This window comes from Prunus mume, linkage group LG1, assembly GCF_029339155.1.
Source record: "Prunus mume cultivar Tortuosa linkage group LG1, ASM2933915v1, whole genome shotgun sequence".
In the NCBI taxonomy this organism is placed as follows: domain Eukaryota; kingdom Viridiplantae; phylum Streptophyta; class Magnoliopsida; order Rosales; family Rosaceae; genus Prunus; species Prunus mume.
In genome coordinates this window covers 20,655,883-20,667,536 of record NC_142698.1, presented here as the reverse complement: position 1 = coordinate 20,667,536, position 11,654 = coordinate 20,655,883, and the positions used below count along the sequence as shown (strand labels likewise).

The following is an 11,654-nucleotide window of genomic DNA, read 5'->3' as shown; positions in this document are numbered from 1 at the left end:
GCAAATTTTGTGTTGTTTTCTTCTGCGCCATGCCGTCAATGGAAAGAGAGAAGAGAATAAGGCGGAGTTGGCAGAGGGAGGAATTGTCGTAGTTTTCGTTGGTGTGGTGAGGTGAACATGTGGTTTGGGAGAGAGCCTAGAGAGAAGAGAATAAGGCGGGAAACAGGGAGAGGAATGGAAATAGATGAATTAAGAGTCTCATGATCTCTTCTTCTATGGACCTGACTTGTGCTTGCTTCGGCTTCCCAATCTCAATCTCAAGATCAAATTTGCAGCTAAACTTCTTCAATTTCGGGTTTCAGACTTTCAGTGAATCGCAGTGTTCGGAAAATCGGCCTAGGCGAGCGGCTAGGCGGCTAGGCGGGTGCTAGGCGGCTGGGCGGGCCTCCTAGGCGGGTTGGGTGTTTTTTCGGTGTTGAACCCGAAGGACGAAGCAGTCGAAACTGAAAATCGAAGCTTGAGTTGATAGAGAAGCGAAATGGATGTGCCTGTGACTGGGTCTGCAACCTCCGTCCACTGCGAGTGCAAGCTTCGTGTTCGTTTGGATTTTAAAGGGTATAGCCGCGCGGCTATACTCTCCGGCTATACTTTTAAAATATCTGGGAAGTACAGCCGTGCGGCTATAAATTTTTAAATATACAATTTTGTCATATCATTTTAGGGTTTAGGGTGGACTAGAGTTATTTCTTCAATTATTTTATTTATACAAGCGATATTGGGGAATGAGAATTTAAATTCTTACTGATACCTCTCATTCTAATGATTTTCAGCTATTAGCCCATTGGGCAAGATTAAAAAATGAATTTTATTTCTAACAAATAATACAGGTTAAACCCATAAATACCAATAATAATAATAATAATAATAATAATAATAATAATAATAAGGTACCGCCAACATTTTGTGGATCAAAGAATTTTGAATTTCATAGTATAAAATTGCTTGCATAGCAATTTACTTTCTAAAATGTATCTGTTGTAATTATGAACTAAACCAAATTACAACATTTTTTCTCATTGCACTTGACGACCATGCTCTTCTGCTATGAGATATGTCAGTTCGCGCTATATTCTATGTAGATGAAAAATTGGATATAAAACAATCTAACGAGACAACAAAGGGAAGTTTGCAACTCTATTTTGAAATTAATTTGAGGTATCAGAGGTCATATGACATTGTTATATGAACTATTCTAAATGAGAATTCAAACAACATGTGTTAGATGAGAAGTAGCATCTCATTCTTAAATATAACATATTATTTCATTTTTCTACTGGTTGTGCCTATTGTTAAGCTGGTGCAACCAACATTCTTTCACCAAGAAATTTAGCTAGGAAAACCTTTGGTGGGAAGGGAAAGTTAAGATAAAAATAGAGGCAGATGCAAGGCTGAAGAACAATCGCAAGCACATGTGATATTACAGAAAATGTAGCGAAAGACTTTAGAATGGCCATTTTCCAAATTAAGCATACATCTTATTATGAAATCAAGATAGGAACTTATAACAAGCCCTCATTAGAGTAACATTGTCCAAAAACACACGATGAACACCACACTCAACACACATAATTGCTCATTAGTGTTGTAAATATAAAAAAGATGAGATATCGCTTACTACAATCAAATAGTTCTTCATTCCTCATCGCCCAAATCATTGAACGCATCGCGCAAATCATTGAGCATTTCATCCCAAGTATCCTCCACATGCAGATGAAATGAGTATCCATCAACAGGAAGAACAAAATTGTCCATACCACAAAGAAATTCAGGAAATTCAGAAACCTCGCACATAAATTTACTAATATGAGACGCAAGTTTTGATATTTCATCGTCATTCTCATCGAAACCAGAACAATCTCTAGCGTCCAACATCACCAGATCTTTGCATCCGCGCAACAACATGACAAGACCATCCCGATTGACTTTTGCACCCTTCAAATTTAAGTACTTGATATTAGGCATCTCATTGTTTATTGTTGAAAATATGTTTCATCCAGCAGTTGAGGTTGGTGGTGGATTCTTCTGATACTGTGAGATTTTCTTCATTCCCTTGGTGGTTATATTATGTTATATAATTTGTTTATGTTGAAAAATAACCGTTCTGGTATGTCCTTGTTTCATTTTTTATAAATAAAAATAAAATGTAATGATTATTTGTTTATGTTTTTCAATTAAATAATGAAAATGAAGAGGGAGATGTGAGACAAGAATGAAGAAAAGAGATGCAGGAAAATTAGAAAAGATAAAAAGTCCTTTTGCCTTAAATGTTTTTATTAAATAGTATAGCCGTGCGGCTATACCCATTACAGCCAGTCGGCTATACTTATTTTGGTCCTTTTTAAAAAAAATAGTATAGGGCTAGACTTGGTTTTATTAATGTTTCTTAAAAACGGTATAGCCGTGCGGCTATATTTATTTTAAACAACTTCTTAGTATAGTCGTGCTGCTATATTCGGTTTTTTATTTATAAATAGTAGAGCCGCACGGCTATACGTGGTTTTATTTTTTTATTAATATTTCTTTGGAAAGGTATCGCCGAGCGGCTATATTTAAATATTTATTTTATAAATCGTATAGCCAACCGGCCATACTCGGGTATCCGAGCAGCTATACTCGGTTCTGATCATGTTTCTTTAAGAATAGTATAGGCGGACGGCTATACTTCTGTCCTGTTTACGATGCTCCAAAAACGTCAGCATGCACTCCTCAATTATACCACCATAAGAAAAAATATTGAACTAGAGAAGAAGTTCCCGATGATTATCTTGCGGCTTTAAACTTGAAACAACCCAGAGTTTATTTTGATTTGCCTCCACAGTCAAAACAGACAACTTAACTGTTTTGAGCACAAGAAGAAGAAGAGAAGGGAAGTCAAACCCAAACACTGTCTGCTGCTGTCATTATTCGTCAATTAAGCCTGTCTTTTACATCCCCATCACAAATATGAATAATATAGTCATCTCTCATTCGCATTGGTCTCTTCTGTGTATCTTTGTTCTTCTCTTTCCACACTGTATCAAAACCCAAGTAAAAGAAAGCCTGAGTCTCCAGAGCATAATCAAGTACAACATGGAAGCAGAAGCAGACGTTATGATTGTGGGAGCTGGAATTTCTGGCCTTGCAACATCCTTAGGACTTCACAGGTTCTCTCTCTCTCTCTCTCTCTCATGGTTCATATATTACTATGGTTGGAAGCAAAATTGAAATTTCTGGGTGCAGGCTGGGGATTGGAAGCTTCGTGTTGGAATCATCTGATAGTTTGAGGACAACAGGGTTTGCATTCACAAGATGGATAAATGCATGGAAGGCCTTAAATGCCCTTGGTCTTGCCAATTCTCTTCGCCAACATCATGTCACACTTGATGGGTAATTTCCTAACATGTTATGTTATCAGACTGCCAATCTCGACCGTTAGTTACGCAAATACAATCCTAACATGTATGTTGGTACTTACTAAGTTCTACTTTTGCACGCACGAAACTGATTGCAGAGATTTGAATGTACAGGAATGTGACTTCCTCAAGAATTACAGGGCTTCAAACGTTTGAGATGTCATTTAAGGCCAAAGGAAAACAGTAAGTTTATCAATAGTATAAGTGCTAAAAGTATTTCTTACTGATGCTTAATATTGGATTTCAATTGTTTGCTAGATTCTATCACTTTGCTTCTATTTCATTGATTTTGTTAGTATCAATATTCAAGCATGCGCAAATGATTGAGAGTCTAAATGATGTGCAGCGGAGACCATGAAGTTCGATGCTTGAAAAGGAACTTGTAGTTGGAAGGCCTTGCAAATGAACTCCCTAGTGGCACCATCAGGTTCTCATCCAAGGTGGTTTCCGTTGAAGAATCGGGCTACTTTAAGCTGGTGCATCTGGCAGACGGGACCATCTTCAAAGCTAAGGTAGACTAATCTTTCCTTTTTATCTCTATTTTTCCCCCTAAAAACCCTTGCAAAAGTCAAGTCATTATCAGAAGGCCAAGATGCACTCGCTCCTGCAACTTATCCCACATCGCTCGGTTGATATAAAAAACTACACTTTATAAGCCTAACACGAGGAAGTTGTAACGCCGAGCTTCGCAACGTGAGCTTGTAACCCAAGTGGGGGCTTTGAGGTGCTGGAACATTGGCCTAGTATTAGCTGGTCGGGTTTGGGTTGGCTATCTTCTGGCCCACCCATTCCAAGCCAGGAGTTGAACCTTGTGGCTTGAGCGAAGGCTCTGGGTCACTGGGTTTCTAGAGAGGAGGGCACTGCGTAAGGCTGGCTTCACAGAGCAACGACTACCTCCCTCTCTTGGCAGTGGAAGGATAACGGGTCGGTGCCACTTGGATCCGCCATGGCCTGCTGGACTGTCCCAATTGAACCAAAACCTTCTTGCTCACTTTTTGTGAGTCTGATTATTTTATGTGGCTGGTTTCTTACAAGATAGTAATGGAAAAATTATGAACTTCTTCAGGGACAAATGTTTATCTCTAATCCTGGCTGGTTTGTTGTTGAAGAAGGCAGATTTTGATTGTGGGAAGCTCAGCATCTCTTAAATGCAATGATACTTCCTCTGCATATATAATAGTGATTTGCATGTAACCTTATATGTCAATCATATTAGTGCAAGAACTTTCTTTTGTTATTTTATAATTTGTATGAAGTTTCTGTAAGGGGACATTTCTTTTTAATCTTTATTAACAACAAGGGAAACAAGATTCGAACTTGAGACATCTTTTAACGTTGAAAAGAGAAATGCCATTAGATTAAGATTTAGTGGGTGTAAGACGGCTTATACCGATGAATCCAACAAACAATATTACACTAGATAGCTGCTAAAAAGATATGGCTGCTAAATAAACAATAAAATGCATTTGATGGCATCATTGGGGTTTGTGCTTCAAAATTGAAGTTCATTAATAATAGATAAGGTAGATCAGATTGAACATTGGCTGTTTTCACTTGTGTTTGGTGTGATCGTCATCTAAATTGTACTCCCACTATAGCACTATCCAATTGCCGCTGCAAAATATAATATAAATACCCATCTCATCCTTCTATGTCTATATCTTTGTTCTGTGAGTCTGTTTCCACTAAAACCAAAGTAAAAGCCTCAAATATCATTCATGGAAGTAGAGAAGCAGAAGCACAAGTTGTGATTGTAGGAGCTGGGATTGCTGGCCTTGCAACATCCTTAGTGATAGGATATAAAGGCACTTGTACCTATTATAAGATGACGAGTGTCATGTCGTGATTTGTTGAGTTAGTTAGATTGCTTAGTCGAGAAGATTACAATGTAACAATACATAAGAATCGTGTAGGCTGGTAATTGATAGATTTAGCAAGAAACAGAAATAGAAAACAAAATCTTTTTCTTCAATTCTCTCAGATTCTTCTCATTCTCTAATGTTTTCACTTAGGACTTCATAGGTCTCTCTCTCTCTCTCTCTCTCTCTCTCATCTGTGCATGTCTGTGTGTGTTTTAGTACTGCTAAAACAAGTTATGATTGTAAGCATGTAGTTCACTATGACTCTATGCAGCAAGCAAAATTCAAATTTTTTTGGCTGCAGGCTTAGCATCCGAAGCTTGGTGTTGGAATCGTCGGATAGTTTGAGGACAGCAGGGTTTGCATTCTCAACATAGACAAATGCATGGAAGGCATTAGATGCCCTCGGTATTGGCGATACTCTTCGCCGACAACATGAGACGGTTCATGGGTACATTATGTCATCATTTTGGACAATTTGACATGTTATTGTGTCAATGTTTGAACACTTTGACAACACAGCCAAAAATAAACCGAGTTAGTTTTGCTTGATAAATTTATGGACAATTGCTCTTTGTGTGTGTGTGTGTATATATATATATTTTCAGCTAGTAGTTACTTGCTTTACAGGCACACATGAAACTGATTGCAGAGTTTTGAATACAGGAATGTGACTTCCTCAACGGTTTCTGGGCTTCCAATATTTGAAATGCCATTTAAGGCCAGGGGAAAAAAGTAAGTTTATACGTAGAGCAGTCTAAGTTCCTCAGTAGCTTCTAATCCTCTAGTTGCTGCATCTCATTTTCGCATACCTTTCGACCCCGAATATTGTTTTCCTGTTTTTCTAATTTTTACCCTCTATTGAAAATCACTTATAACAAGACTATTAACGTTCAGTTTGAGCATGCTCAGATGATTGAGAATTTGAGAGTTTAACTGATGTGCAGCGGAGATCGTGAAGTTCGATGTGTGAAAAGGAACTTGTTGTTGGAAGCTCTTGCAAATGAGCTCCCTAGTGGCACCATCAGGTTCTCATCCAAGGTGGTTTCAATTGACGAATCAGGCTACTTTAAGCTGGTTCATCTTGCTGATGGAACCATCCTCAAAGCCAAGGTAGACTAATCTGGTGCATAAGAACATCTCAACCTTGATAGCTGCACATTGTACACCATTAACTATATAAAGTTCTTATTGTTGAGAGAACGCAAAGCCTTGCCTTACTATATATAATGTTTTAGGCCGCCTTTCGATTATACGTATAAGTATCTTGAATCTAATCACTTACAATATCAACGCCTTGATTGAAAAGGTCTTGGTTGGGTGTGATGGACTGAACTCCGTGGTTGCGAAATGGCTTGGCTTCAAACAGCCGGCATTTACAGGGAGATCTGCTATTAGAGGTCGTGCCGACTTCAAGAGCCCTCATGGTTTTGATCCCATTTTCATGCGGTTCTTTGGGAATGGTGTTAGATCTGGTGTCATCCCTTGTGATGACAAAACTGTTTATTGGTACTACACTTTGGGTTCCTTCCAGCCAAGGGATAATTTATAATACAAAATAATTACTAGCCCCCTTGGCACACGCTCACGCATATGCCAATTGATTTTCTTTTTTTATTTTTTATTTTATTTTTAGAATTAAGAAAAGATAATATGAGTAGTTATGTTCCATAAAAGTAGGATCTATTATCTGATTTTGTTTTAAATTTTAATTTTTTTTTAATATGAAAAGTGTGAATTTACCATATTATCCTCATTTAATTAATAATTTTAATTCTTAATGTTTGAATTAACCAATGACATTTTTTGGTATTTTGAATGTTTCACCATTCTCTACATCTTGCTTTATATAGATAGAAGATAATAATAAATAAATAAAAAATGCCTAGGCCCCGATTAATCCTCTAGGCGCTAGGCCCTTGTCTGCCACCTGCCTACCGCCTAGCAATTTTTCGAACATTACTGCATGATGAATGAGGGATGTGTTGTTTTTGGTCCACATTTCCTATATGTGATGTCTTCGCTTTTTTGTTAAGAGCCCTCATTCTGACTGACCATGTTATACCAATATTGTCCTCAACTTAATTAACTTGGCTAAGTTCAAGTATAAGGAAAGGTTAAGGGGTAGGGTTTCGGTTCCTATGCAATGCAACAACGGAGGAACATAAATACGAGTATTTCTTACTTGTCCAGAACTTTTATGGGTTGCTAAACATCATACAGCTGCCAAATGGCGAAAGCCAAAATATATGAACGAATTGATGTGGCTTTTGATGCCAGTCAAATGCATGTGTGACAATAAGGAAACGTGATATTTGTGAAATAGAACCATAAACCATTCAGATTTTTTTAAATGTCACTTCATTGATACCAAAAACTAAACACATAAGCAGAACATAATGACAATTGTGACAACTTCACAACATTCAGATGGATACTCTTGTACTACACAACAAAAGGAAGAGAGATAGTTGAAGATGGATGAACGGCTCTTTGTCTTGCATAACCAGAACATCAGTAATCTTCACTTCCCCCCTCTTCATCATCTACACCTTCAGCACCAACTTCCTCATAATCTTTCTCTAGAGCAGCCAGATCTTCACGAGCTTCAGAAAACTCTCCTTCTTCCATGCCTTCACCAACATACCAGTGAACGAATGCCCTCTTCGAATACATGAGATCAAATTTGTGGTCAATGCGTGAGAACACCTCAGCCACTGCTGTGTTGTTGCTGATCATGCACACTGCTCGCTGTACCTTCGCAAGATCACCCCCCGGTACAACTGTTGGAGGCTGATAGTTAATGCCACATTTGAAGCCTGTTGGGCACCTGCAGAATCCAGGCACAAAAGTCATTAGATCAACAACCTTGGATATAATTTTAAAAAAAAGAAAAATTAAACAAATTACTATTTTTTCTTCTTAGGCTTGTTCTTACCAGTCAACAAACTGTACAGTCCTTTTTGTTTTGATAGTAGCAACTGCGGCATTAACATCCTTGGGGACAACATCCCCCCTGTACATTAAGCAGCAGGCCATGTATTTTCCATGCCTGGGATCACACTTGGCCATCATGCTTGAGGGCTCAAAAACTGCATTTGTGATCTCAGGGATAGAGATCTGCTCATGGTATGCCTTTTCAGCTGAGATAACAGGAGCATATGAGGAAAGCATGAAATGAATGCGGGGATATGGTACAAGGTTAGTCTGGAACTCTGTGACATCAACATTAATGGCTCCATCAAATCTCAATGATGTTGTCAAAGATGATATGACTTGCGATATCAATCTGTTCAGATTGGTGTATGTTGGTCTCTCGATGTCTAGAGATCTCCTGCAAATGTCATAGATAGCTTCATTGTCCAAGAGCACAGATACATCTGTGTGTTCAAGGAGGGAATGAGTAGAGAGAACACTATTGTAAGGCTCGACAACTGCTGTTGAAACCTGTAATGCAAAAGAAATAAGTCATAGATGAGCTCCACATTATTGAACTGGTTAGTGCTGTTAATTTTATTGTATCGGATATAAGCTAACATATAAATAGAAATATTCTTCAATAACAGAACAGTCTAGAAGAAATATTTGAGGATGGCCATTTCTAAAATCCTGTTTCATCTGCCAAGCGTGAATAAGAAACTGCATAAACTTATGCAGGTGAGCAGAAAATCATAATATTTGTAGCTGTAAGTACCTGCGGAGAAGGATAGATGGTGAATCCAAGCTTTGACTTCTTTCCATAATCTACAGACAACCGTTCTAACAGCAAGGACCCCAAACCAGAACCAGTACCACCACCAACAGCATTGAACACCAAAAATCCTTGTAAACCAGTGCAATTATCGGCCAATTTCCTTACTCGATCAAGGCAGAGATCTACAATTTCCTTTCCGACTGCAGAAGGCAACCATAAAGGCGAAATCAATGAGATTAACATAATAAAAGAGTTCACTAATGTAATTTAGATGCAGGATTTATTACCTGTATAGTGTCCTCTTGCAAAATTATTAGCAGCATCTTCTTTCCCAGAAATGAGCTGCTCGGGGTGGAAGAGTTGGCGGTAAGTCCCAGTCCTTACTTCATCAATAACAGTTGGTTCCAAATCGACAAATATGGCCCTAGGGACATGCTTGCCTGCTCCAGTCTCACTGAAGAAGGTATTGAAAGCGTCGCGGCCAACACCCACTGAGGCATCACTTTGAAGACACAAAACCATAACTTCCATTAGGCACACAATTGTCGACACATTCAAACTTCAAATTGCAAGCACATGGACGACACAAAACACAGTTTTGAATGGGCCAACAAATTTAAAGGCTTCAGTTCACATTTCAAGCGCCTCATTGTCTGCTATAAGATGATGTTATTAAAAAAAATCCATGAACTCAGAGGGGAAAAAAAAAATCAATAGAGTTTTACTTATTACTATTATTTTTAAATGAACAAAGTTTTATCATTACCATTATAGTACCTCTCACAAAACCATAGAATATCAAGCTAAGTTCCTTGATGCTGTCTCAATTGAAGACATATCAATGACCAAAACCTTGCAAAGAAAGCATATACACACCATCCATCGATAGGATTGAAGTGAAAACTATTGTATTTGTTTTATGCTGTTTTTAGTTTTCAATTGAATACATTTCCAAAATCCCATTCTTCAGTTTAGATCCATTCAAAAGAACTCCAACAAAATGCCAACGCAATATATAGATTCATCGACATATAAAGTGACACATCTGCAATCCCTAGTATATTATACACAGGAAGATCTCAAACACCTATATATTAAAAGACAACTATGCCAAGAAATCCCAATAATCCATAAATTAATAGTAAAGTCAGACTCAAAAACATATTCATCATCTACCATTAGACAAAACCCACCGAAATTATGGAATATATATAAATTTATATTAAAAAAAGTAAATAAACTGACCTGGGCATCTGACCATCGGGTTGAATTCCATGCTCAAGACAATAGAGTTCCCAACATGAATTCCCCACCTGAATTCCAGCCTGCCCAATGTGTATGCTTATAATCTCCCTCATCTCTTTTGCTTTGATCCTTCCGTTTCTCTGAAAAATAACTCTCTGTTGGTGTTGTGTGGGTGTATGAAGGCGTGGGTTTTGTGTGTGTGTTTTGCCCTTATTCGATAAAATGGGAATGGACAAAGATTTGAAGTCCGCTGCTAAAGAAGGAAAAATAGACAGCTCTCCCTCCCCTCTGCCATTTGGCGCCAGGCTAACCCTGGGTCCCACCTCCCCTTACGTCAACATTTTCGGTTGACATATGCCTATTGACTCCTTTGCCCTTTTCAGATATGACCAAGAAAAGAACGGGTCATGTGCTGCCTACTCACTCATGCAGAGCAGGAGCAGGTGGATGGAAAATTTGCTATAATAAGATAAGGGTTGGTTTTGAGAAGCAAGGGCAATATGGGTAAGTTGAAAAAGTTGGCGGACCCAGCTTGTCCATGTGCAAGCAAGGCCTAGGCGTCTTTCGAGTGTGATTACTGCTGGCTGTTGTTGCATTTCTCATATTACTTATGCTGAAAAAGCTGGACTGGAATGGATGTAGCATTTTTATGTCATATTATTCTTATTTAGATATTTGATGCTTTGTTGGTTTTGCCTTTTTCTGATAAAATTCTTGTCGGTTAATAATAATATTTTTTGGTAATTAATTATTTGCTGTTTCTCTCAGTTATATATTTAATTATGAACTAAAACTAATAATGCATTTTATAATCTTTGTTTCTTAACACACCATGATACCATCCACTTTCCTATGTTTTCTTTTCTCCAAAGTATATAAGTTTGTTTGAGTATGTAAGAGTAATTCACACATCAAATATATATATATATATGTAAATGAGTGCAACTTTTCCATTATTAAAACTGAAAATTCATTGTCGTATTGGCTTTTCACAAATAGGTCCATTTTAATAGAGTTTTTATATATGTATAATTAGATTTATTTTAATTTAAAATATTATGAAGATTGAAGGCTAGGCTGTCAGCTATAAAGTTTGCTTCCCTATAAATATGTTTGCAAGATACATCATCACAAAGAGAAGAAAGCAGGAGGATGTCTTGGATCAGAAGCTTAATTAACACAATCAATGATAAGTTTCGAATCACCTTCAAGGCATAATTTTACGCTAAACCTTATGAATAGCATAGGCCAAACCATCCCTAAGAGCTAGACAATCTGAAATAGTAATGGAAGTTTGTCTAATTTTCTTGGTCAACAAGCATTGTCTGATTACAAATCCTGTATCGCAACCTTTGCGAACTAGGCCATCAAAGTTCAGCATCAACAAGGGGGCATCTGTACTAATGCCAAATAACAAGGGATTTATATTTTATCTCAATGGGTTCTGATTCAACAAAGTTCCTG

At 37.7% G+C, this 11,654-nt stretch overlaps 2 protein-coding genes and 1 non-coding gene across 3 annotated transcripts; 2 read left to right on the top strand and 1 right to left on the bottom strand.

Annotated features, from left to right (window-relative positions):
- Positions 1-2,989: 2,989 nt before the first annotated feature.
- LOC103323500 (monooxygenase 2-like) lies at positions 2,990-6,881 on the top strand. The gene is made up of 5 exons (XM_089041905.1): positions 2,990-3,143; positions 3,220-3,366; positions 3,507-3,575; positions 6,199-6,364; positions 6,561-6,881. Exons 1-5 carry the CDS (start codon positions 3,070-3,072, stop codon positions 6,801-6,803), a joined length of 699 nt encoding a protein of 232 aa, XP_088898031.1. The 5' UTR covers positions 2,990-3,069; the 3' UTR covers positions 6,804-6,881.
- On the top strand, positions 4,071-4,376 carry LOC148921263 (signal recognition particle RNA). The gene has a single exon (XR_016123471.1).
- A 588-nt stretch (positions 6,882-7,469) lies between the features above and the next one.
- Positions 7,470-10,419, bottom strand: LOC148921262 (tubulin alpha-5 chain-like). Its single transcript, XM_089049452.1, has 5 exons — positions 10,191-10,419; positions 9,233-9,447; positions 8,946-9,145; positions 8,190-8,698; positions 7,470-8,081 (listed from the first exon to the last, which is right to left on the bottom strand). Exons 1-5 carry the CDS (start codon positions 10,301-10,303, stop codon positions 7,766-7,768), a joined length of 1,353 nt encoding a protein of 450 aa, XP_088905578.1. The 5' UTR covers positions 10,304-10,419; the 3' UTR covers positions 7,470-7,765.
- Positions 10,420-11,654: the final 1,235 nt, after the last annotated feature.